This window comes from Varanus komodoensis, unplaced genomic scaffold (genome assembly GCF_004798865.1).
Source record: "Varanus komodoensis strain SLA01 unplaced genomic scaffold, ASM479886v1 scaffold354, whole genome shotgun sequence".
In the NCBI taxonomy this organism is placed as follows: domain Eukaryota; kingdom Metazoa; phylum Chordata; class Lepidosauria; order Squamata; family Varanidae; genus Varanus; species Varanus komodoensis.
Window position 1 is genome coordinate 22,596 of NW_025335862.1, and position 27,788 is coordinate 50,383.

At 40.1% G+C, this 27,788-nt stretch overlaps 3 protein-coding genes and 1 pseudogene across 3 annotated transcripts; 2 read left to right on the forward strand and 2 right to left on the reverse strand.

Annotated features, from left to right (window-relative positions):
* Positions 1 to 249: 249 nt before the first annotated feature.
* LOC123028148 (vomeronasal type-2 receptor 26-like) lies at positions 250 to 9,359 on the reverse strand. The gene is made up of 6 exons (XM_044439694.1): positions 9,271 to 9,359; positions 6,671 to 6,962; positions 5,057 to 5,908; positions 3,879 to 4,106; positions 2,152 to 2,278; positions 250 to 1,151 (listed from the first exon to the last, which is right to left on the reverse strand). The coding sequence occupies exons 1-6, from the start codon at positions 9,357 to 9,359 to the stop codon at positions 250 to 252; spliced, it is 2,490 nt and encodes an 829-aa protein (XP_044295629.1).
* Positions 9,360 to 11,827: 2,468 nt separating this feature from the next.
* LOC123028149 lies at positions 11,828 to 12,341 on the reverse strand (annotated as a pseudogene).
* A 3,567-nt stretch (positions 12,342 to 15,908) lies between these two features.
* Positions 15,909 to 19,307, forward strand: LOC123028150 (olfactory receptor 10A2-like). Its single transcript, XM_044439695.1, has 2 exons — positions 15,909 to 15,929; positions 18,345 to 19,307. Exons 1-2 carry the CDS (start codon positions 15,909 to 15,911, stop codon positions 19,305 to 19,307), a joined length of 984 nt encoding a protein of 327 aa, XP_044295630.1.
* A 3,352-nt stretch (positions 19,308 to 22,659) lies between these two features.
* On the forward strand, positions 22,660 to 26,312 carry LOC123028152 (olfactory receptor 10AG1-like). The gene is made up of 2 exons (XM_044439696.1): positions 22,660 to 23,565; positions 26,256 to 26,312. Exons 1-2 carry the CDS (start codon positions 22,660 to 22,662, stop codon positions 26,310 to 26,312), a joined length of 963 nt encoding a protein of 320 aa, XP_044295631.1.
* The last annotated feature ends 1,476 nt before the right edge of the window (positions 26,313 to 27,788 follow it).

Here is a 27,788-nt window from a genome sequence, read left to right on the forward strand (position 1 = left end):
GGAACTGAGAGTAACCCCCACACAGTTGCCCCAAAGAAACTGAGGATGACATGAAGAGAAAAGCTGGGTACCGAATGTAATAAAACACATGGTACCATGTAATATAGAACCAAAATTCCCAGCATTTTGAAATTAAAGAGAAAATTGACAGTTAGCACCAGTAGCTATAATCAGTTCAAAGACTCCATACAACCCCATTTGGAATACATTGGATGCCATACAGAAGCTAACTACCAAAAAGACATCTCTTCAATGTTTTCTCCTTAAGAAATGTTCTTTCCTGTTCAGCTCGGGCCTCAACAAAATAATGTAGCATTTGGGAGAAAACATGCAAACCAAGATCCCTGCACTGGAGGATAAGATAGAGAAGATTTCCACGGCTGCTATGTATTTCCCTGTTGTGCTTAAGTAGGTTGGAACAAAAGACAGCCAAACGCTGCAAAATACCAACATGCTGAAAGTGATACATTTGGCTTCATTAAAACTATCTGGCAGCTTCCGGGCATTGAAAGCCACGTTGAAGCTGACAATGGCAAGCAAGCTCATGTAGCTCAGGACACAGAAAAACATTACGGATGAAGACTCATTGCATTGAAGTACAATTTCTTTGGCCACAGAGTGCATGTCTGTGTCTGGGAATGGGGGAGAGGTTGCCAGCCAAGAAGTGCAAATGGCGGCTTGAAGACTGGAGCAAGAAAGAACAATGGACAGGGCCAACCTTTTCCCAACCCACTTCTTGATCCTGGCTCCCGGCTGGGTGGCCTTGAAGGCTAGAACCACAGTGATGGTTTTGGCTAACACAGAAGAAACAGTCATTGTGAAGACAAGGCCAAAGGCTGTTTGGCGGAGAAGGCATGTCACCTTCTCTGGCTGGCCGATGAACAGCAATGCACAAAAGAAACAGAGCAGGAGGGAGATGAGAAGGGTGTAGGTGAGGTCCCTGTTGTTGGCTTTGACCATGGTGGTGTTGTGGTGCTTGATAAATATTCTTATCACCAGGGCTGTGATCATAGAAAATGAAACAGCACTCAGGGCTAAACTGATACCCAAAGGTTCTTCATAAGATAAGAAGCTCACAATCTTGGGAATGCATAAATTCCGGCCCTCGTTTGCATAATGATCATCTGGGCATTTGGAACAGTCAGTCATGTCTGGGGAGAAAAAAGTGACATGCAGTCAGCAGAAATGTTGCTGAGGTGCTCTACTCTGAGCCAGTGTTGTTGTTGTTGTTGTTGTTGTTGTTGTTGTTATTATTATTATTATTATTAGAACATTTCTATGCCGCCCCTTGCCAAAGCCTCGGGGCGGCTTACAACACAATAAAATACAATACAATACAAAAATAACAATACAAACATGGGACTTTGCACCAGAGTTGGCAGATTTCTCAAACATCTTGCTATTAAAAATAATAAGAGGTTTCCACTAACAATGGAAAGCAGATTTGGGCCCCACCCTCCTTTTCCATAATGTTTCACCCAATGGATTCTGTCTCCTAAATATTCAGTGTACTGAATGTTTCCCCCGCCTCTTCCAGGACCAAGTGATAATGTGATGCATCGTGTGTGAACTGCGCATTGCAGTGCACATAGGAAAAGATTACTAGAGTTTCTGCAGTGAGAGGAAGGTACTGAATACAGGGCCATAATATTTTTCCTCGATGTGCTCTTTGAAACATAGTTCTGGAAATAATAAAAATACAAACACAGAAGTATCAAATTACTTTTTGTTGTGGGGGGGTATGCATTTGTTCCCAGAGTTTTAATAGATAGAAGTGACAGCCAAACAATTCCTATGCACCCATTCTATGGCACATAGTAAAGGTGAAATCACCACATCCTGTACCAGCTGAAGCATCCAAATATACTTTACGATCTAGCCTGTGTAAATTTCAGTAGTCAATTGTCATTACGGCAAGGAAGCCACATTCTAGAAGCAACATGTGACATTTTCAAATGATTATGATGTTGTAAACCATCTAAAAATCTCCAGCAATTGGGCAGCACAGAAAACAAACGAACATGGTGGCATTCAAGCTCAATGCTCACATAGAGTTTATTCTGAGCATAGCCATAATGTGTGTGTTGTGCATCCATGTTTCTCCGGATCACAACCAATCTCTCCATTATACCTGCACAGGCTAACTCTCACCTTCATGGTCAGATATTCTCCCGTCGGGGCATGGGATGCAGTCATAGCAGCAGAAGGGCTCCCCTTCCTTCTGTCTCATCCTATAACCCGGTTGGCAGTTGGCATTACACACAGCAAGAGGGTGTACCTGTCCACCAGTGAAAGAGACAGTGTTCACCTTTGAAGAATGGTACTGGAATCATTAGCAAGCAGGAGGTAAACATGGCATGCAGTGAGCTCTTGCCAACAGTGGTACAGCAGAGCAAGAATACGGGGCAACACAAAGTCAGTGCTGGGAGCGGGGTGTTCATTGTATTTGTCATGATGGTATGTAAAAATATTTTAAACCTTGGGCTTGGCTGAGGAAAGGTCTTCTCTGGCATTTGATATCTTTGTTAGGTAGGCTATCCTAGCCAGGTATAGGCTAGGAATCCATCACCTGGTGAACTTTACAGTGGATTAGGGGTGATTCATCCATCTCTCTCTCTATTTCTATCTCTTATCAATATCTCTGCCTACAATTTGTACAAAACCTTTTTTTAAATAGTGTAGACATTTGAAGATTCCTTTCTCTGGGACTGAGTGATCTATTCATATAACTGAAGTCTGGAGAGTATCACTACTCCTGTGTCTCAATAATTAAAGGTGAAAGGTGTGCTTTTGCAGATCTTCACCTATGGCAAGGTGCGAAACTTATCTGACAGATTCGGCCTAGTTTGGCCAAACCAGAAGTGACTAAACAGAACTGCAGTAACAAGTGCTGCTGCTAGTTTGAGCTGCCCAAGGTTTCTGAGCATTCTGGGTATTGTTTCTATCCAAGAGCAATTAATTGGAGCTCCTACCAGATCATGAGTGGGCCAGCAGGCCAAGTCATCCAGTAGCAAGGATCCAGACACTACTAGTGTACCAGTTGTAATTGAAACTACCTGAAAACAAGCACAGTGAGTGCACAAACTGGGGAGGGGGGTATTCAGTTTGCACAATGATTGTGAAGCCATGGCTTTCATGAGAAAAACATTAAAACTGCAGGAGGGTTTTCAAGTGAGGAGAACAGATGTCCCTCACTAAAAGCATAGAAGGGAATCACTCTACCAACAAACCCATCAGGAACAGAAATCAGGGTGATTATTGGGAACCAGTAATATGAAAAACTGTGAAGCATCTGTAAACTAAGCAACCTCCAATTCTTACACTTAGAAAAAAAATATCAGGATGATTCACTCCAAGGTGGATTTCTTACACATTTGATTAGTTTTACCTCTTGTTTGCCTTTTTTCATGTATTCTGTTTAAATGGGTTTGGTAATGCTATATCTAGACTTCCAAAGGTGACCTAAAGAGGCTAAATTACCCCCTTTGTTAAGACCAATGTTTTCTGCCTTAACTCAAGGTGATATTATGGTTGCCAGTATTACGGATGTTGGAGGGCTTATGCTACCATGAGCTTCCTGATAACAGCTCAGAATTTGGAGGGTGAGATGTCTGCAATTTGTACTATCAAAAGGCAGTCCACTTGCTTTAATGGAACACCTTTTGGCAATAGAAATGGCAAGGGAGGTGGTTCCAAATGGGGGAAAACTTAAAGCCCTCTGCTTCTCACAACATGGTCCTGATGCAGGTCAAGTACTCTCTGCTTACTTTAGAGTAAAAAGTCAAGACTGCCAACTACATCTTTAGCATGGTGCTCAACTTGTATGACAGTCCTTTAAAATAAGGACTTCTCCCCAAATGCCTGAAGTCAACTCCTACCTGGTTAAACCAGCTGTGCCACACAACGGCATCTTCATCAATAGTCAATGCTTCCTCGAGAGTAGCCTGGGGATCCATGCTTCCAACTTTTACTCTAATGAAAGATTGGTTTGGAAATACGATCCAATTTATGATGTCATATCTCAGAACTAACTCACCATTCTTGTCAAAGAAAACATTTTCTCCAGCACTGTTGTTAAATGACACAGCTTTCAGAAAAGGGTGGAGCTAAAGGAAAACACATGCTTTTAACAAAGAAGATGTGAATAGATACAGGGGGCAGAATTCAGCCCAGTGGAATCAGTGGGACTCATTACTTGCACAGCAAAATGTATGGTGCACAAGGAAATCAGTGGGGAAGGGAATGCCCCATTATATTTTCCTTGCAGAGGTAGAAAGAATGGCCTTGATAGACAGAATGTTCAAACAGACACTTAGAGCCAAGCTTAACTGTCTCCTCTACGTTTTCAGTATGGTTGTCACGTAATATGGCCACTTCAGGCTATTCATATTGATACTGTAAACAAACAATGCAAAAACATTCCTTTCACTTTCTTAGGATAAGACATTGCTGTATGGGATTGTACAATATGAAAAAGTGCTATTCTCTTTTACATTACTGACTCAGTAGTAAAGGGACAGATAAAACCAACTGTTCCATTGTGACTGGGTTCACACAACAGGAGAACCAAACCTGTGTGTTGACCATGCTTCACAGTTTTTACCATGATCAGTGTGACAATCTAATGGTTTCTATGCAAATCACTCTGAAAAATTTGAGCTACAGCCACATGGCTTTCAGATGCTTATTTTCACAAATGCAATTAACAGGTAAAAATAATAAATACACAACTTCTGGACCATTGTAGGGACAGAAACACATGACTCCCACCCCGCTGCTTGCCCTACTTTTTCTCATCAGATTGGAACTTTGTGGGAAATCCGCTGAGCTCAAGTGTGTCAAATCTTCCCCTTCTGAGACATCCCAAGTAACCTTATTGCATTTATTTATTCTATGCTGCTCATGCTTTTATTGTATGCTGCTGTTTAGAGACATGGAATCACTTTGGAACTCTTCTTTCTGAATCAGAGTGATTTAGTATTAGCCAATGTAAAACCCAATTAGAATATACACATACAAATGTTACTACCAATTGACTTGTTGAGTCCTATTTTACCTGCCAGGCGTGTTGATTATGAAGCCCCCTTCCTTCTCCTTCCACCATTGCTTTTCTTTTGGATGTGGATGAATGCATGGCCTTTAGAGCATGGGCCACAGCATAGACTGCATTGTAGATGCTGTAGCTGTGGCCAGTCACACTCACTGGGAAGACATGCTCGGGAAGGTCCTCCAGCTTCTCCTCTCCAGTGCAGCAATTCCCACTCACATGGTCCAGAAGAGAGTCCTGAAATGTACAGTCAAATGCCTGAACCCAGAAATCTTTGATAAAACCATCTCCTTTAGCATCAGAAGGGTTTCTGCTCCGAAGAAATGCCTGAAATCCTGGAAGTTCCTTGGAATGAAGGGAAAATGACAAACTACCGTTGAAGTCTCGCATATCCCAACTTCTGCTGATAATGTCTTTTAACTCCATTCCCACTGTTAGAATCCAAACTTTGCCTTTTGACCTTTCCATTGCATCTATACTCAGCAAGTACCTCAAAAGTACCATAGAACGTGTGTCCCCATAGAAAATCAGCACGTTGGCTTTACTGTTAATCACCTTATAATAAAATTCCAATCCGCATTTCAAAATCAGTCCTTTTTCAGGATTATAACATAAACACAAACTGGTGAATGACTCCATAAGTGCAAAACAGATGCCTCTTTTGGAGAACTCTGGAAACATTGCATTCCTGAACCACTCTAAATTCTCTCCATTTGCAGCAATGAATGAAACCCATCTCCAGTTGAAATGGTGAAGTAACTGGAGAATCCCCTTGTACTGATGGAATCCATTTGGAACCAACCGGTAGAAGGGATGAAGTTGCTGGCTCTCCATTTCAACTGTAGCAGAGCCATGCACAAGCTAAAGAGAGAAGGGAGGAACAGAAAGAAAAAAAAAATGCTTGCTATGTTGTTTACTGTGCATGTTCATTGCTCTATTTGTAAAGGCTGTATAAGCTACTGTAAAAATATTGGGTCCAATCCAGACCTAGTCATATTTAGAATACTACCATGGAAATCAATGTTACTCATGAAATCATAACTAACAAATGATAGGATGAATAAATGCAAATGAATAAGTATATGGATATTTGATTTGCCTTTCCTAAAGCTTGTGCATATCTGTTTCTGTCCATATAAATATTGCATACTTATATTTACTTATGGATATGCATTTATACACATCTATTCTAAGTAATTCATATTAATTTCTGGAAGAAAATGGTATATTTCTCTTTCACGTAGCTTTCTTTGGGTTTGAAAAATTCACATTAAGATGATGATGACAATGACAAATGCAATGGTAATGGTGCTGATATTTATGTCTGCAATTGTTATCAATGGATCTACTTTCAGTATCATTAAGTCTGAATAAAACTCAGTATAATTTCATGGGTTGAATTTCATGGATACAGAGCTACTTATGGATTTTTTTTTCTAAATTGGAAACAGTCATAAGCACTGCTGTCTTGATATGATTTGATTTTTAAGCAAAACATACTATCTCCTTGTTAACATGAAACAAACCCAGCTCTACCTGCATGCCAAATCACAAAGTCACATCTGGAATGGAGAAGGTTATCAAGTATTCATTTTTCCCTTCCCCAAATTGCACACTTCTTACTTGTGGAACCTTGTACACGTCCAAGACCTTTGGTAGTTGTTGGGAGACATCAGAAACCAGTTCCTCAATGACTGCCAGTAGTTTGTCGTGGATCTCACACTTGTAGTTGGGGACAAGCTTGTTCTTTGGAGAAAGAAACTTAATTGTGGCATGATAAATCCACTTTGGAGATAGGAAACTGTCATAAACTTTGAATCCTAGTGTAGTGTTGGGTAATATCTGGGAATTTTGGTTGATCTCCTGCACAGCAAATGCCAAAGCCAGAATGTGCTGATAGTTCTCAGCCACTATGCTACGAAGAGATGTACATTTTTGTCATAAATACGTTCTTTATTTTCAAAAAGTCTGCCCACTCTGCTTTGAATCATCATCACCGTCTGTATTTTATTAGGCAGTCCTTAAAGCAAGATAGGTCACACAAGAATAAGGAAATAAACAATCTGAGGGTACAGACTCATATCCAAACAACCAGAAACACAGTAACCTGACTTTTTTGGCATCAGCTCTCCAGGGCTTCCTATCCCTGCCTGCAGATCCCAGTGGCAGAATCTGAGACATTCTTCACACAAAGCAGGTGTTCTACCTCTAAGTTGTACCCCTTCCCTTTATGACACAGAAAAGGAAAATCTCCTTCCTGATGCATGTGATGTGCACTTGGAAGAAACATGCACTTGTGCAAACATGAAACATGCTCACTACAGAGAAATGTTATATATATATAACATTTATATATATATAAAATCAAAGGAAGTTATAGGGTGGTGGACAAGACAGTATCCCACAGCTCTTCAGATTTTGCTGCTTCAGGCCAAGGAATGTTGAGGTGGATTGGAATAAGGCAAGACATTGTATGATTGGGGAAGCGACAAATACTTTGGCTTCTCTTAAGGAAGGGAGGTATTGCCCTCCAACAGTTTAAAAATGGGGCCTGCATGGTATGAAATAAAGTGAGGATCGGGGTTGCAAGGGGGGACTGAAAAACAGGAAGAGAATGAAAATGTGAAGAGAATTAATAAGTTTTGTAAAGGAGGGCAATCAGATAATGATTCAAAAGAAATGTTAAGTGGAAGGTATAGCTCGTTTCTTCTGTTTTATTAAGATTATCTGTAGCCTGGTCTAATAAGCCATACTTTGGAGGCTGAAACTCATTTTACTCATAGTTGTGTTCACAGAATTTCCCAGAACTCTGGGCTTCTTTCACAACCAGCATCAGAGATGTGAAGCTTGCCAATTTCTCTCTTTCCGTGTCAAAAGCACCCTTAACAGAGACCACAAAATCTCTGACAGCTACAATTTAATCTCGTGCCTCCCTATATCATGGTTCTACTACCAAACAGGATGTGGACAGAGGTACATTATGGGGGTATAAAGGATCTGTATACAAACATTTTTGTTAATGGTGGCCCAGAAGGTCGATTGCTGAAGTTATTAGGATGGACATAGAAGGAGGCCTGAAAAATGATGCCTCCATAGATGAAGTCTCCTGACTGATAATACATGGGAACAATAGGATGAGGATTCAACATCCCACATTTAAAAACCTGGGTCTGGCATGCTATGTGAGGCAGCAACAGCAAGAGCAATAATACCACCACCCTAAGTACCGTTCTGCCCACCAGGGGAAATTTTCACAATTTTCATCTATTCTGACCCTCCACAGTTATAAAAGGTTGGAGTCTCCATGATTCAATTGGCTTGACTTGAGAGATTGTTCTGTCTGCTTATAGGCTTGAATGCAGCAAAGTGAACAGAAATCAATCCAATGCATAAATGCAAATACAATAGTCCCTCTTCTGTAATGTGTGGGGAGTACATATATTTATATATCATCCTTCACAAATGTTGCTATTCATTTTGTTTTGGGCATGGGAATTGCAAAGAGGATTTTGCATGCAACAGAACGAATGACAGCCTTTTGTGCAAATTATGTCTCAAGGTCACATATTCTCAGTTGTTTTCTGAAGAGTTCTTGTTTGTCATTTCAGACCAGAAATTTTATCTCCCTGTGAGATGGCAATGCTCCCAGACAAGGCCAAAAACAAATGATTAGTGTCTGAAATATCTAAGTAATAAACATACTTATTTCCTCAATAGAGTTGGCCTCATTATATATATTATGAATATTTCCTGCTTATGCCTTTCTTAATACTGAATGGTAGAGAAATAGTATGCATAAACAAACTGTTCTTCACATTTTGAACTGGCAGAATACCAAAAGAACTCTATGTATGTATGTATGTATGTATGTATGAGCATGTATGACAAACACTTGAGATAGCAAAATGACCAACACTTGAGATAGCAAAATGCTACACAAAGAATTGGTATATGCAATACAAATAGTCAAAAGAATACAGGGAGGTCCAAAAGTAGGTAGACAGTACTGATTGGGTCAGGTATAGTCTCTTGGGGCTCCAAGTCTTTTTACCAACATTTCAACATTCCTGGAACTTGTTCCCAACACCATGATACAAATTCCAGTTATCTCCAATGTTGATAAATGCCTTCAATTTGTCTACTGTGTGACCCAATCAGTACTGTCTACCTACTTTATACAATGTCTACCTACTATCAGTACTGTCTATCTACTTTATACATACCTACTATATACAATGAATGCATCTCCAGGAGGAGGAGGAGGAGGACAACCTTCCCTAAACTGATGTCTTGCAGATTTATTCTGGATCATCTTGGCCAATGAGATTGGATGCTCCCCACACCTTCTTCAACAGCAGTCCCCAAAATGGTATACAGAGAGCTAGGATCCTGCTGAATGGGGTAGACTCTGTGTGCAGGAGGAGGGACAGTTCAGCTTCATCACAGGAGGCCCAGTCTGCATTTAAAAGAACTTTGAGCAAGCACAAGGCCAAGAGAGAGGAGACAATGGAGAACTTATCAAGACACAAATACTTATTTTTAAAGAATGGCTTCAACATGTATTAATTTCCCTTTAAAAAGCCAAGAAAATGGGGCCAGTCATAGTTCTTGAGGGAACATATTTCATGACCGTGAATGGTACATGAGAAAAGCTTTTCATACCAGATAAATGCAGGTATGTGGACTGATGAAACACAAGCTTGCTTGAAGTGCTCCAAACTCCATCTCAAAGTTTGTTCCAAATCAAGTCATTGTCCCTTTGCAAGTTTTGCAAGCTTTTGTGCACATCTTCAAAATGTATTTATTTTCTCCCATTGCTTAAATCCTATTTGTGTGTGTTTTTCAAAAGTACATATTTTTCATGCCTAGTTTTCAAATTCCAAATATATTTTGTTGGTTTGCAAATTGCATGGCAAGCCTGGGAATCTATAGGCCTTGACTGCAGATTGTTTCTGAGTCTGTGCTCAGGTTCAAATGTACAAAACTGGCACCTGTGGGAGTAGAAAGATTCCTCTCTTTGACAGTTTCAATTTCTTTCCAAACAATTGATGGAGAAATTTGAAAAAAATGTCATCCAACCTGCCCATCCCAACTCCTTGTTTCCATACATTCATATACTATTATCTTTATTAATATTTTTGAAATAAAACAGTAAAATAGAAATTAGCAGAAGAAATAACATTATAATGGTTTACTTATAGCTCAGTAAAGAGAAAAAAAGGTTCACAATTCGTATCCAAAGATCCCTTGCTCATAAAGGAAAAAGCTCAGTTCATTTTGAATACAGAGGGTGGAGGGAAGCATAAAGGAATTCTATATTCCAAATAAAAATAAAGATAACTACTAGATGGCCTAACTAAAGAGTGTGGCAGACTGTAACACATTGGTCCTGATGAACCAGAAAATGCTTGCAAATTAATAAAAACATCAGATTTATTGAATTTAACAATCCATGCAGGTCTTTTAAAAACAAATGCATGAAGGAACAACAAAAGCAAACTTTATTCGTATTTGGAGTGCAACATAAAAGATTATGGATGAGGACACATTGTACTGCAGGGGCCTTTCAATTAATTAATGAATTAAACCATCCAACAGCTGAAGCTCTCATAGCTTGAAGTAACAGGAAACATGTCCTTTTCAGGGGGTGATTTAAATGAAAGGAAGATATTTCCTTAATTGGAACACTGAAAAGAGATCCTGTGGGGCTCACTGTGTGTGGAAACATTTTTGTAGCCAGGTAGTTTGAAATGTAAACCAGCATTACTCTGTCAGTGGTTAGATAATCTTGTTCATTTTATGACCCACGAAGTTCAGCCTAGCAAAGTGCAGTGGACTTATTTATTTATTTAGAAAATTTCTATGCCGCCCCATTCACCGAAGCCTCTGGGCAGCTCACAAAACATCAATTAAAATATAATACACTAAAAATATAAAACGAAGACTTCAAATGAATTATACAAAGGGGCAGATTACAAGCACATTCCTTTGTTGAATTTCTGCTATTAGTATTCCTGGTTTTACTCCTGATCTTCATTCAGCTCCTGACAATTCCTTATTCATTATGTTTGCTCTACAGCCTACTGCACAGTAACCCAAGCCGAATGTAACTTAGTCCTTCATCCAGTGCTCTGCAGAGAGGCATCAGCATTAGACAGCAGAAATGCAGCAAGATGCCTTAGCTGCCAATGTCAGCAGAAGTCCAAAGCATTCGCCATGGCTTGCAAGGTCTCTTTGTGTGTTGAGCTGCAGGCTGCAAGTGATTCCTATTGCTCCTCTCCACCCTGCTGACAAGGGGCAATGGGGAGAAAGGGAAACCTCATTGCTCCCACAAAGCCCCATAAGATACCTGCAGGAGGTCCAAAGGGAGAGATATGGTACATCCTAAGCATGATGAGCCTGATCATCTTCTAAGATAGACTGTAGCAGTCTGGCTTATGCGTCCTAAAACCTGTCCATTTGTTCAGATTTAGAAATACTTTGTACAATTTAAAGACATATGTCATGCATAATAACGAAGTGGAAAGACTGTGGCCAGGGCACCTTTATGTCTATTCACTCTGTCACCTTTCCATTTGGTAACTGTCAATAGGGAACTTCAATAAGGCAACTTCAGTAAGGGGACTGTCAATAAGGCTTCTGCTCTCCCTTGTCTACAGATATTTAAAATAGTCTTGAATTGGTCAGCCTATAGAATGCTTTCAAATGATGAATGTCCTTCATAAAGTAAGATAAGTAAGAACCAGGGTAAGAGAAGGTAGAAACAAGTTCTAGACCCTTCTAGAGGTCTTCTTCACAGAAGAAGTGATTAATTTTGTTTGGACCTCAGTAAGGCAAGGTGAAGATCCAAACCACATTGCCAGGGGGCAACACAGTTCCACAGATCCAAGAGGCAGTTGCCATCCGAGCACACAGTCTTTGGTTCATAATGAGAGGATGATGGAGTGGGGAGCAGATGGCCATGTAGCGGTCATAGGCCATGAAAGCCAACAGATAGCACTCCACTGTTCCAAGTGAAAGAAGAAAATACATCTGTGCTGCACAGCCAGCATTCAGACACAAAATTGATGAGCATCTTGGGGAGAGTCACTGAAGTGTAGCAAAGCTCTAGGAAGGACAAGTTCCTCAAGAAAAAATACATGGGTGTGTGAAGGGCTGAATCAACCAGGGTAAGGGTGACAATGAGGCCATTTCCCAATAGTGTGAGGGTATATATAGTAATGAAGCCAACAAAGAATATCATTTCTGTTCCAGAATTATTGGTGAATCCAAGGAAAATGAACTCAGGTCTCATGGTGTGATTTCTTAGCTTAGAATCCCCAGTAAAAGTCATCTAAAAAGAAAGAGAAAAAGATGTGGAAACAACATGTTCATCTACCTGTTTTACAGTTTATTCGTAACTGTGCATATGATTTGCAGCCCTTGCCCTTCACCTTTCTTCCTGAAATCCAGTACTTGTAAAGTATGCTCAATACATGAAGGGTGATAAAGAAATACTTTGAATGAATGAACAAATGGAAGGATGGAAGGATAGACAGTCAGAAGGACAGACGGGCGAACAAACAAACAAATGAATGAAAGCAGAAGTCTCTGGAACATTCTATATATAGATATTTTCTGGCCCATGGAATCATCTCAAATACCCTTCCTTCTGTTTACTCTGTTGTTATTTCTCACCCACATGGTTATGCTTATGAAAGGGACAGGCACTACAATGAGACTCAACATTTCAAAGGCAACAAAAGACTCATCTCTGAGAGAAGAGCATGTTTTGGTTCAGGTATGTGACTCTGCACAAGGAGCAGTCAATTCTCACTGGCTTCATGGAGGTTAATCATGATGGCTATATATTTGCTCCAGGATAAAAGGCAGCAGGCAGCAGAATAGGGGTTGCTGGTGAATACAAGTGCAAATATTTGTACTCATTTCATTCACAGCCTACTTGCAGACTTTCCTTAAGTATCTGGTGGGCTACTGTAGGGGAAAAATGTTGGACTGAATAGATCTTTGGTCGGAATCAGCATGGGACTTCCTGCTCCTATGAGACTGTACAGGGGTTTTCCCTCTAGACTCTGGAAGTTATGAATAAAAATACCCACACTGGGAACAAGCATATGGCATTACGGATAAAGATACACAAAGAAGAGACAACTGGTATATCATTTTCTACATTTATAAATGTCCATTGTATTTTATATATCTCTTTTCAGAGGATTTTAAAATGTCCTGTTTTTAACACTTCAGTTCATTTGCATATATACTATGTTGTGTTGTAATGTACAAAATATGCCTGATTTATAATCTTCTTTATCCATACCATCAAGGTAGGAAATAAAGCTTATTGATTGAATTAAAACATTGAAAAGAGTTAGAGTTGATTCCTTAAAATCTGTATAATCAATACTGCCACTCAGACACACACACACACTCCCAGTCCTGTCTCACTCACTCCAATTAAATCCTGCTTAGCTCGGGTCATTATCAGCAGAATAGAATGCTCTACACCAGTGGTTTTCAACCTTTTTACAGCTGGGGATCAGCAAAAATAGGAAAATTATTTTGAGGACGACTGAGGCAGAACTAAAAAGCATTATATACATAATGTAGTATTTTGTGGGTTCGTTTTTAAATATAATACCAAAAAATGAAAATTCTCTAAAATAACCAGAAGCAGTTCAAAATGCTAATAAAAGGATAAAATTTTGAAATTAAGTGTAATCAAATACAACTTAATTTTAGAGAGCAATATTTAATTCAAATAAGGCTGGTGTAATCTACTGTTGCTTCTTTTAAAGAATACTTGATCAAAAATTTACAATAGCAAAATACAAAATCAGCATAAATGCAATACTATACCTATAGCACATACAAATTCAAATACAATATTAACAGCAGAGCAATACAAAATCAAACCAAGTTATTTAAAACAGTAATATTCTTGTTAATTAATGAAATATAACAAACCCTACCCACTCAAACCCCCATACACACCATCACAGATTGGTTAGGACAACACACTCCACATAACCCCACCTCAACATTTCCCTTACCAGCAAAAGGACTAGTCTTCATGGCCCCATCCAAAGGTGGATCTGGCACAGCGCAGCTCCCAGCTGGCTCCTGTTGAGCTGCCTCTCCACCATTTTCTGTGGTTGGTGTTGGCCAGTTGGGTACTTGTAATCTGGAATGGTAACTACAGTTGCACGATAGCTTTCACTGTATAGCATCTATATGACTTTTCTAGTGAACATAAAATCCTGGGGCTCAGTAGCACTCTGAAGATGTATTTCTTAAATAATATGCCTATTAAGGGGTATGTCCATTAACAGCCACAATTTCCCAGCACGTTGGAGCTTGAGTGAACGTGAAAAACACTTAATACAACATGTTAAACTAAAGTTACAATTTTTAAAATTGTAAAAAAGCAGGAATAATGACACTTTCTTTCATTCTCTGGGGTAACTTTGAAGTACCACATGGGACTGACTTGCACCAAAATTTTGCACTGTATCTACCAGTACCAGCACCTTGAAGAAAGAATCCTGAACTATCTGTCACTTAAAAGCCAGAACCTCTCCAAAGTCATTCTGGTATAGGTAAAAAAAATAAAACTAATAAAATAATTAGCCAAGCAAAGGACAGTAAGCCCTGGAGGATGAAAATGTTCCACATAGTCCAGAAAACTGGTAATGATTTTTCAGTTCCTTTCCTAAGGCTTCCTAAAGGCAGAATTTGCCATTTCCACATCAGCCACACATTTTAGTTAAATTAAGGGATGGATGAAAAACACACAGTACATTTTATTGTGAAATTACCTGTTCTACACTGATTTCACTGAAACTGAAAGAACATTATTGGTTGTTAGGTGCACAAAATCCCAGAGCTGCTTCTTAATTTAAAGGCTGAAGTGTCCAAGGAGCACCATCTCTTCTCCCATGTGAAGCTTCTGTGTCAGTTTTAAATTAGCCTCTGAAATCCTATCTTATTTCTGGAGACCAGCTTTGTGCTTACTAGATAAGGCTTTTCAAGTGGTACAATGTCAATTTGGGAACTACTTTCAAAGTTCACCTAGAATTGTCTTCAGTGGTGCCAGGTTAAAACCGTCTAATCCTCCCAAATTTTTAACTAAGAATAATGATTTTGATATCTGGGTCGATGCTAATTTTAGGTTGTTTCACTGCTACAAATGGTAAATTTGTAATCTTCCTTGAAAATAGATAGACAAATGATATAGAAATGAAAGGACAAAGTATATATTTCTTAAAAACATAATACATTGTAGGTGAGATATGTGGGAAGCAAGGAAAAACTCAATCTTTGTTTTGGTGAAGTAAATATTTGCTCTAATTGGTTCCTAATTGAGTACAAATTGAAATGTAAAGGCATTATTAACTGTTAGTTATGGAACACTGAGTGAAAGTTAATGTTTAATTTGAAATTTAGATGCTGTCTAACAGTTCCTGTGTAAAGTTGAATTGAAAAATGATAAAAACTGGCAATTTTCATTCTTCTTTATACTGAAAAATGGTTTTAACAAGCCATCACAACTTGAACAAAAACTCTTTTAATACTTAATTAGAAACTGATGTGTGGATGTATACAAAATAGTTTAGGGCAGGGGTAAGGACCCTTTTCAAAACTCATCCTTCAAATTAGATCTGTGAAGTCTCAGGTTCACGTTTTATCTGCATGTGAGGCCAAATGTTATTTCTACAACTTTTAGGGTTACACAAAAATGAACATGACAAGCTTCTACATGCCACTTATAATTAAGTAAGACAAGCCTCCACAGGACATCGATTGGAAAAAATCAGGACTGAATCACTCAACAGTCCATTTCAAATCAGAATTAAACATGAGCATGACGTCTATTCACATGCAGGTACAGCAAACCTGTATGAGACTACCCAGGAAGAAAGAGGACAGAATCACTCTGGTCCTTTCTTTTCTGCCCTGACTTCACTCCCTCTGCACCACATGGAAAGTTCTTCCTGCTAATTGGAGGTAAGTGCTTTCCTCTGTACAGTGGAGGGAGAGCCGGGTGGGAACCCCTGCAAACCCTATGAAGTCCCTTACTCCTGGCTTAGAATCATGGGACAATTCATGCAGAACAGAGACTCATGCTTTTATGCACACTTTTCTGGGAGTGCATCCCACTTTTTAAAGGTATGTATACTTAGGATTGAACTGTCAATGTACACAAGTCTTCTACTTCAAGGACAGTGGGCCAAAGGGTTTGTCAGAATGTCTCTCGCTTACTTGAAGTGGGAGGCCAGCCCATGGATGTCAGTTGCTCTATCTATATAATTATGCTAGTAACAAACATCTCTGGGAAATTCAGAGCTACTCCGATGTACCAAAACTCCAAAGCATCAGCTGGGGATTAATTGGAAGGTGTTCAAATGGTTTGCCATTCAGAGGCTTGTGCAACTATTACCAGTTCTTCTTCTGACTTTCCTTTCTTATTTCTTTGGTGTAGGTGGAAGGATTCTGGCAGTGGGCTGAATCCAGGACAGACTGTGCTCCCTCTGCCCAATTTTGAGGAATGATTACCCTGCACTTTTTACCTCACCCTATTCAGCAGAGTCTCCTTTAGGGGGACAGAGGAGCCAGGTTTAATTTAATCATTGCAATTGATGCAGTCTGAATAGAATATGTAACTAACTCATGGTTACAAAAAACAAATGATCTAAATCCTGCTTGTAACAGCTCCCTAGCCTCCATGAACTTCTAGACATTTTATACATCTTTCTCAATACTTTTCTCTTTCCACAGGTAAGTGTAATTCTTCTTAAAGCAGCAATCAGATACCAAGATCAGTGTCTATTATTGTATGTATTACCATAGATATACTGCATCTGGAGGTTTGTATGATACTAACTTTCTGCTGTGTTGCATAATAGCTAGGGCAAAATATTTACTTTTCATCCTAATGCTGTGCATGAAGAGGTGATTTCTCTGATCAGACAGACTGGCAGCTCTGTCTTACAATTTAGTATCCATCTCACTTGGAAATGTATCCTCCACATCTTCCTGGCTAAGCCAGTATTGAAGTATTTATTACTCTTTCTTTCATAGTTTTACTTAGGATTGCAAAGCAAATTTTCCTTCAAAAGCTATTTCAGCTCTGTTAGCACTAGTACAGCATATGGTGTGGAATCTACATAAGAGTCACTTCCATTTAACAGAAATGTGGCAGTATATATGCAAGACGTATTTTCACATTCCATGCTAATGAAAGCAGCAGAGTTTTCCGTGTCACACAAGTGTAACTGAGGGAGAAACAGGAGTTTCTTCTGAAGTAAAAAGGTGATGTGTGCATGGAAAAGACCCCCCCCCCCAATGCAAAACTGGGTGGAGGCTTTTCCCCATTGTTGTCTGTGTGCAGGTGTGAAGAGGTTGAAAAAGGGTTGAAAAGACAACTCCTTCTGCCCCTTCATGCAAACAAAAAAGAAAAGAGAGAGCGAGAGAGTTAGAAAGAGACCAAGATAGAGAAAGAAGAAGGGGAGGGGTGCTGTTGCTTGTTGTCATGGAGTGAATCCAGCAGGATCAACAACCACAATGTCCTCCACTCCAAATCAATTCCCAAAAGCTAGTGCACACCATTTACTGTGTTGACATTCCCATGAGTAAGCGCCATAATGAAACGAAATGAAATTGATTTATTTCTCAGTAATGTTTTTCAAAATAATCTGATTTACTTCTGAGTCCTCATATATAGTAGTCATATTCATCCAGAACATTTTCAGCTAGTTGTTCCTTGATGCAAAAGAACGAAGGATATATTTGAAGACATTCTAAACTGTATCTGTTGAGCCTGCATGATTCTTCCTTTTGCAATGTCTCTCCTCACCTGCCCACTGAAGTGACTTCTTGTCCTCAACAAATAAAAAAGCAGTACTGCAAGTTTAACACTTGATGATGGTATGCTTTTTCAGTCTCACATGCATTGCATCCTGAACATAAGAGTTTCTTTTCTTTAGATTTCACATGAAAATCTGCACATATTTTTGTGTGTGTTCTGCACAGCACACACCTACTCGAATCCTACTGCAAAATTCAGAAAAATTTGGATTTTAAATGATAATGAGTTTTGGATAGTAAATTGGTTGGCAAGTGTGACGTTCAGGACTGGGTAGAGATTTGAATCAAGGTCCACCCTACCCTAGTGTGATACTAACCACTTCATCACACTGTGTCTCTTTTTGTTGAAAATGTGGAAGATTACAGGGTCTAAAGTTTGCATTAAATATTTTACTTTGCATTCATTTATGGCTGTTTTTTTTAAATCTTATAGGAGAAGAACGCAGAAGAAATCATGAATGAGAACAGCACTATTGTAGTTGGATTTATTCTCCAAGGAATCTATCAACAATCTGATTTACAAGCCTTGCTTTTCACAGCCTTCCTGATCATCTATATTTTTATCTTGACGGGAAACACACTGGTTTTTGCTGCCACAGTCTTTAATCGTGCTCTGCACACACCCATGTATTTCTTCCTTAGACATTTGTCTTTTCTGGATATCTGCTTTGCATCTGTAACTCTCCCCCACATGCTTATGAACCTCCTGTCAGAGAAGAAGACTATTTCCTTCTTAGGCTGTGCCATGCAGATGTTCTTTTTCATCTTTTTGGGGGCTTCTGTGTGTTACCTCCTTGCTGTAATGGCATATGACCGTTATCTGGCCATCTGTCATCCTTTACATTACATCAGACTCATGACTAAGAGGGCCTGCTTCCTGTTAGTTGCTGGCTGCTGGCTAACCGGGTTGTCCATATCCCTAGTGCAGACACTGTTGCTATTTTCCCTCCCCTTCTGTGGGTCTGACATCATCAACCACTTCTTCTGTGACATCCTCCCACTCATGAAGCTACACTGCCCCAGCTTCCACATAATAGATGTGGAGAGGATTCTAACAGCGTTTCTGGTGCTTGCCACCACATTCATACTCATCCTGGTTTCCTACATTCTGATCATTGCAACCATCTTGAAGATTCCCCTGATGGGTGGAAGGCAAAAGGCTCTGGGCACCTGTTCCTCACATATCCTCTCTGTGCTTGTCTTTTATGGAGCAGTTATGTTCATGTACTTGAGGCCCCATTCTCATTATTCAGATTCTATGGATAAGCTTCTTTCCCTGACCTACACTGTAGCTCCTGCAGTGCTCAACCCTATTATCTACAGTCTGAAGAACAAGCAGGTGAAAGATACCTTAAGGAATATGTTCATCGAAAGAAACTGTTCTGTAGGCACATGAAATGTCCATATTGGAAAATGATCTTATACATCTATAGGCCACCTCTTGGTTTGCTCTCATGGGAAGGTGGTCTTTTCTTCCCTGACTACTGTTAGGACCACAATTAGACATACCAGTGCTGTGAGAGATCCATTGAGGCTCCACACAGGGAAGCAATGAAAAAGACAATGTGTTGATATGCTCAATTCATTATTGTATATAAGAGGAATGGGCAGCTTCATACCCTTGCTGCAGGCTGTGCCCCCTGTACTTAAAAATGACATGTGTGGTGACTACAATATATCCGGAGGGTAAACATTTACTCTTTTGCAATGTAATTCTGATATCTTTGGTATTCTAACGCCACGATGACTGTCATTTTAAAATAATTGCAAGTGCACTGGGAGAGTGAGCTGGCAGGGGGTGTTGTCCACCCTTGCCTTCTGGTTGCTTTCCCATTCCCATCTCCCTAGTATGTCTGGTTGCTTTCCTATTCCCTTCAAAACCAGCAGCAACTGATACTGATTTTGCAGGCTCAGTGCCAACATGGGGGTGGGGGCTGCAAGCTACAGCACCGAGGAAGCATCAAACCAGACTAGTCTGCCATTAGCAGGGCAAGGCCCTGTTGCATCAGGTGTTGCAGTGAGAAGAGCAATGAATTTGGCTCCACCCACCTCCACAGGACAATCTGCCACTGTACATGCCACAGGAAAAGCACAGCCACCTGCCCTCTCTTTTCCTCATGCTCATTGTCCAGCAGTGCAGCTTTTCTGTGCATGGTCACTCTATATGTCTGTTGGGATGTGGAATCTTTTTCTATGCATTTTGATGGTGTGCAAGGTTAGAATGCAACCTGTGACAGGGGGAAAAGTTAAATGCAAGTTAAGATGTAGCTGTAAGATGGGGTGGAAGTCAGAGTGAATGATACACTAGTCCCCACCACCACCCATGGTAGAGACCTCTTTAAATGTATATCTTCCAAGAACATCTCATTTATTTCTCTATATCTCAATTTTCAAATGCAACCACATTTGGAAACATTGCAGCCCAGGTAATATTAGCAATTCATTGTACATGAACAGTAAAACTGTAGAGTTCAACAGAGTTTTTTTTTTATATATATACACGTACACATACACATCTCCACCCATCCATCCATCCACCCATCCATGGATCCTCCTTCTCCTTCTTGGATTGGAGGCCCTCCTACTTCCTGCAGAGTAGGCCCAGTTACATAAATGAGATGTAAATTAGCTTTATGTATGACTAAGTTGTGAGACAGTTCACAGACATGAAGTCAGCAGGACTCTGAACATGTTTTGGGGGAATAGTAAAGGCTTTGGTTCGAGTTATATGTTCAGGTTTCTATTTCTTGGTAATTTAAAAAGAATACTGGCCAAAGAATTTTGCTACCTGAAGCAGCACCCAAATCCCTCCCAGAATGAACACTCTAGAAACTCTTGGTGCATCACTGATGCACCAATTTCTGCCATCATCTTTTACTCCCATCCTCATGATGCAACCTGAAGAAGACAGAGTCATGCTGTGGAATACCTGCATGAAACTAGTCTGTAATGCAACAATTGTGTGCATCATTTATAAATCAGAATAGCATTTGTATTCAGGCAAGGCACAAGTGTATGCTTCATGGTAAAATCTCACCTCACTCCATTTCTCTTACCAGTGGGAAGAACAATGCAAAATGTACTGATAAAAGAAGTTGCTTGTGTTTAACTGGGCTGGATTGAACTCCAGCTGCTAATACATGTCAGAAATACAGCTTTGTTTTAATAAATACAGTAACTATAGAAGGAAAGGTTATTCATACATATTATGACTGGTTCCATAGTTCGATTCTGTTATACATGGGAATAAGTGCATTTTTTCACTTTCTACTTTGCTAATTATGATGGGAAAGGACACTGGTTCATCTTTTCATTTCGCTTGTTATTGTCTGCTTGTAGATAGAACACTCAGGGGATATAAGTTGGAACAGTGAGACAGAGGCAAGAAATACTTCCTTCCACAATTTGCTTGGAATACTAGAAGTGCAGCAAAGGAGTCAGAAACACAAGGTCGTGAGTTCACTGGTTCCAGTAAGTACAAAATTACCTTGTTTTGATGACTGATGCATTTTCTTCTAAAATGCTGTACTGTGTACATTGCTTGAAAAGCATTGATTTGCATTATGTTAATGATGGCATTGCACAATGGCATGTCTTCTACTGCCATGAAGGAGGTAGTGGTGCAGCTAGTCCTAAAAGAGAAGAACAAGAACAGGAATCCAGGGATCTAGTGGTCTATACCAACTATTCTCTGGTCACACATTTGCCCCTCCCAGTTCTGAGGCTTGAGACAGCAGCAACATTGCAACTGCAAGCACTCATGAATGAACCTGGTTCTCTGATCCATTGCAGTCTGGTGTCAGATCAGGTTTTGGGGTAGAATTAGCTCTGGGTACCCAATGGATGATCTTCTTACTCCTTGAACTTGCAGCCATTTCCAATGCTGATGATGGCAGCATCCTGACAGCTGAGTTGAGAGTTAGAGGGGTTGTTTGGAATTGCTTTAGCTTTTACGTTAAGCAAGAAAAACGGAGGTACAAGCAGAATGAAGCATAAAAGAAATTGAATGACATGGCAACTTCATTTCCTGGACCAGACCGCACTGTGGGAAATACTCCTAGTTCTAACCTGTTAAGTACCCCGAAAGAGAACTTCCTTTTTACTAGTGCTAAAGATGAGAAAGCATTTATCTCCATTCTGTGTCTTGCCTAGCAGAGGGACTTCATTTCTATTTTTTTAAACTCTCTTTGGCCACAATCCTAGGATAATAATCCAAAGTCCAAAGAAGTAGACTGTTCCTATGCAAGGCAGAAAGAACAGTTAAGCTAATCTTCACTCCCCCCCCCCACCTTGCATGTTTCCCTCAGTGGAGGTTTTCCTATCTAGCTGAGTATTACAGTAGGGAGGGAAGGAGGCAACAGAGGCTTCAAGATAACTCATATTATGCCATTTCGAGTCGCCACAACCAGTTACCTCTTTCCTTTCTCTAATGAGTTCTTCCCATCATCAGATAGCACTTAGTGCAGTACATTCCATGTTAGCTGCAAAGGGGAATGAGAGTTAGAGTGCAGATCCTACATCCAGACTTAGAGGATTGTGTTCAGCCTTGAATCTGGGAATTCAACATCTCTAATGGCCTCTCAGATACAGTCCAGGAGTTATACAGTAGCCATCTCCAGGACTTTGGTGTGGTGGAAAGTGGAAAACAGATAGTGAGAAAGTTATCTGATCTTCTACAAATTCTCTTTCCACCAACTGGGGAAAAGCATTTGGAAACAGTCATCAATTCAATTGTTTTCTCTTCTAGGATGCAGACCAAGGAAGAAAGAATTCCAGAAAACAGCAGTACACCAGCTAAGTTTATCCTTCTGGGTCTTTCTGATGAGCCTAATCTGCAAACTGCATTGTTCTCTGCTTTTCTCATCATCTATATTACCATATTGACTGGTAATCTTCTCATCATTCTTCTTACATTGACTGACCACGCCCTACACACACCAATGTATTTCTTCCTAAGGAACCTGTCCTTCCTGGAGATCTGTTACACCTCAGTCAATGTCCCCAAGATGCTTCTCAATATCCTCTCTGGCAGTAGATCCATCTCCTTCCTTGGTTGTGCCCTGCAGACCTACTTCACATTCTTCTTGGGTGGGTCAGAGTGCTTCCTCTTGGCCTCGATGGCCTATGATCGTTACCTTGCTATTTGCAAGCCTCTGCACTACTCTGTCCTGATGAGTCAAAAAGTTTATACAAGTCTAACAGTGGCATCTTGGTTAAGTGGGTTTCTGATGTCCTTTGGTCACACCAGCATGGTGTTTACTCTGCCTTTTTGTGACTCCAATGTGATCAACCATTTCTTTTGTGACATTCCTCCATTGCTGAAATTAGCATGTGGGGATACTTCCAGGACTGAAATTGCTGTCTTTGCAATAGCTATGATGTGTGTGACTTTTCCTTTTGTCCTGATCTTGATGTCTTATGCTGGCATCATTGCTGCCATTTTGAAGTTCTCTTCCTCTGAAGGATGGAGGAAGACCTTCTCCACCTGCTCTTCACATCTAATTGTGGTGACCTTATTCTTTGGTTCTGCTTGCATTATATATTTGAAGCCCAATTCCACTTACTTTCCAAACCATGATAAGTACCTCTCTCTCTTCTACACTGTTGTTGGTCCCATTTTAAACCCTGTCATATACAGTTTGCGGAATAAAGAGGTAAAATGTGCCTTTCTGAGAATCTGGGAGAGAAAACCTTTTTGATAGGCATAGAGAGTGGGATTCAACTTGACCTGGCACTTGTACTCACCCAACTGAAAAGGCTACAAATGTGCCAAAGCAGAGGGAATTGCCCTAATAGAAACTTAATGTGTGAGTTGACAGGAGCTCAAATTTCAGAGTAGGTCAGGAAGAAATTAGCTCAGAAGGAAGCTGAATCACTTCCTCTAGTATTGTCCTATGCATATGTTGAATGAGAATACCATTTTAAGAATGGGTTTAACCTGGGAGATTCACACTATGTAAAGTGATTGTTGCATAGTCTCATAGCAAAAGACTGTAGTCTGAATCGAAAGGTCAGAGCATTATTTCCAAAAAGTGAACATTTTCCATGACCAGTAGAAATGGGAAATCGAACCCTGTGAGTTTGGTTTAGCTTAATAGTTCTTTATCCAGTCTTCAAATGTTTGGTCTCCCTGTGAGGGCACCGCAATCCAACCCGCAATCAAGCACCCATCCAACAATTAGCATAGGTCTGGGAAACTGCTTATTCCCAGAGTGACAAATATACAGAGAAACATGATAAAGTTGAAGGAATTAGACAAATGGAGGTGGGTGGGGTGGGGAGCTCTGAAGACAGGCCTGGTATTCCAGCCTATTGACATCTTGCATCCTCTCCATTCACTTGAGGGGCAGAGGACTTTACTCTTCAGGAGAGGCTCCCTTTCATTCTCACCCAATAATTTAACCACTAATCCACATGTTCAAATGAGAATATACATAAAAACCAATACAAAATTGTATATTCATATTTAGCAGTTAAAATACTGCAATAAGAAGGTTTTAACCTGGTGCTGAAACCAGGCATTCCACACTGGGAAGCTGGTTCCATTGTGGCCACCTTCTACACTTCTTTTAAAGGTGGCTCCCAGAGAATATAATGATGAACTGAGCAGAACAGTGTTTCAACCAATTCTGTATAATGCCATGTACTCTCCAGATTTGCTGCCTTTTAATGCTAGGTTAAAACTTGTTTCTGTTCTGCATTTTCTACTGAATAAACTTTCCTTGCAAAGTGTTACACTTACGTGTGTTTCTGTGTGTCCATGAATGCAAAAGCAGGGTGTGCTCTCTCTCTGACAGCACCTGTTAAAACGTCTGCAAAAGATTAAGGGGAGCACCTCCTTTAGAACTGTACTGTTCCCCAAGATTAGCTGGTATACCAATATCCTCAGTGTTGGCTCTGGCAGCTAACTCTGGGGATTTTTCTTACTTACCTGCAATTTGCCATTCCAATTGTTATGGTGAGTAGCTCCAATCAGTTCTAATGACAATCAGTTCACTAAAGTCTTTCAAATGCTAGTCTAGAAGAAATGCTACTTACCCACTTCTGTCACTATGGCAGTAACAGAGAAATATCTTAAGAAACACATGCAAATAGAAAATATGGAACATCTGGGACAGTTCATTTAGTGCCACCACTTACTGAAGATAAACCATACAGAAAAGCTTTTGGGGAAAAACAAGTTGATATGAGAGTGAGGTGTGGTGCTTAGTATTTTGAGGACCCAGGAGATCCTGGCTGTTGTCCCCATGAAGCCAAGAAACTCACTGTGTGGCTTTGGGCAGTCATTCATTCTCAGCCACAATGTTGTTGTGAGGTTAAAATAGATTTGAGAGAGATTATTGGATTCCTGGCAAGGAGGAAAAGGGGTGGGATATCAATGAAATGTAATAATATTGACTACATCAACTCTACATACCAAAACTTTTCCATGAAGTGACCAAGGGTATAATCTTCTCTCATTCCACCAACACCAGAAGTACTATTGGACTGTTCAAGGTCCCACCTCCAAAGGGCAAGCCTCACTCACACTCCCTTGGCATGCAATGAACGGGCCCCAACTGCCTTCCCCAAGTTGCCAGTTGGCCTCAGAGAGGAGGGAAAACAGGGTGCGTGGGAAGGCTGGGGTTGATGATCGAAACTGTATCCAGGCAGCACCTCCATCCTCTGCCCTCTACACCACTTCACTAGACAGCTGAAAGTAGTGGCCTAGAGGAAATGCAAGGGACATGGCAGAGTGGTGGTCAAGTTGCTAGCCCCATGCCTTGCTCCATACCTTGGATACTCAAAATACTCTAGGTTCAAAGGCTTGCATGCATTTGGGGCAGTGGGGGTGGGAAGGATCATGCCACTAGAGAAACCTTTAATGGCTACAAGATGGCAATCATAGCCAAAGAAGCCATGAATCAGTGCCTGTGTTTCCAAATTTCCTGAGCATTGAAGGTGACATTCCTTTGCCTTCTCCAAAATGATGAAAGAATGAGAATGAGTAGCCTTATCGATTTCCTAAAAACTTAATTTTATTTCTTAGGCAGATGCTTTTTGGAATTGATATGGCATTTTTGAACAGTGCTAAGAGTGTGTATTTCACTTTTGCCAGGAAGGTCATAGACCCTCTTTTGGGAGAGGACCAAGCTAAAGCCAGAATGGAGAGCATCTCTAAGACCTTTTCTTGGAGACGTGTTTTTATTTTTCCCATCCTTGCTGAGATTTTGAATTGCTGTTTCTTCCCCCTGATTTTACTAATCATATACTACATTAGCTACTTCTCCTCCATGATGCACCTGAAACTGGTTGTTCCATGCTGCTGAATGTTTGGATTGCCCTTTAGTATATTATTCCATAGCTGACTGCAGCATTGATCAGTTGGAATCAAATGTGGTGCATTCATGTGCACATTTAATATATCAATATCACCTAACCCCAACTTTCTTACTCATGGGAAGAAAGAAACAAAATATCTTGGTGTGTTTATCTGAACAGAAATCTCTCAGACACTGTGATTGACCAGTTCAAGTTTTTTAGGGCTTGGTTGAACTCCAAGTGTTAATGCATATCAGGATAATGTTAAGGAAACACAATTCTGGTGCAGAAAATATCAACGAGATGAAAGGTGATTCAGGAATATATTGATTGGTTTCAAAGTACAGGTGTTCCATGCATGGTAATGAACACATTCTTTCCCTTCCAACTGTATTGATTTTTATACTTTTAATGCATAGGTCCATTTAGCTAGCTATGTTTTCTGATCTGCTTCTAAGTAGAACTCCCAGTGGGAATGAGATGGAACAATAAAACATAGCAATAAAATGCTTCCTTCTGTGACAGTGCTTGGGAAATCACCGGTGCAGCTGAGGAGTCAGAAACACAAGGCTTTGTTTCACTGGTGTCAGTAAGTGCAGGAGTGTCTTGTTTTGAAGTGGAACAATTCAAAATAAAGCCACTCTCAAAAATTTGATGGACTGGGGACCTCCTATCTCCTTTAGCATTTGAGTAGGTGGCATTTGGCTTTGCCAACTATGCATTGCTAAGTATAGAGATAGCTAGCCTGCCCTTGTTGAAATGCACGCATATCCACTTCCCTGACAGTAGTGCATTTTCTTATATACATGTAAACCAGAAACTTATCCATGTCACTTATATTCCTTGGGGCTGATACATAGAAACCTTATACAACTTTTCTTTTTATTCCTTTTAAAAATTGTTTTGGTTTCTGTATAAGCACCTGAATTTGACTGTTAACTTTATTTATGAAAACAAAGTAGTATATGATAAATATATTTCACAGAGTACATGAAAAGGATAGGTCTAAATTCCATTATCTACTCATCTGAGTCTGGGCGGTAACTTTTTGAGAGTCTGGGCGATAACTCTTTTTGATAGGCATACATAGGAAGATCCAACCTGATGTGACACTAGTACTTATTTGGAAATACTTCAACTATCCCTGGCAAGAGGGAATCGAAATAAAAAGACTTGATATGTCAGTTACTGGCAGCTTGATTCAGCTTGGCTCTGAATGAAGCTGAACCGTTCCCCCTAGAGGGCCCTGCGCATATGCAGAATGAGAAACTCTTTCAAAGGGATGGTTATAGCCTGTGAGATTGTAACCATGTAACAATAGAGCCTCATAGCAGAAGGCAGTAGCGTGCATCCTAAAACAAGAGACATCTTTTATAAAAAATGAAATGCCCAAACTCAAACTCCAGGCTTAATTTGGCCTAGAGGTTCTCCATTCAGTTCTCAAATGCTTGGTTTGTCTCTGGGAGAGCCTTCCTTCTCCTTCCCGTGTCCTACTGATTTGAGTATCCTCAGAAAGTGGCAGGGAGACTGAAAAGAAGACAAATGGATTTTCAACTGGGTAGTATAAAATGTTTCC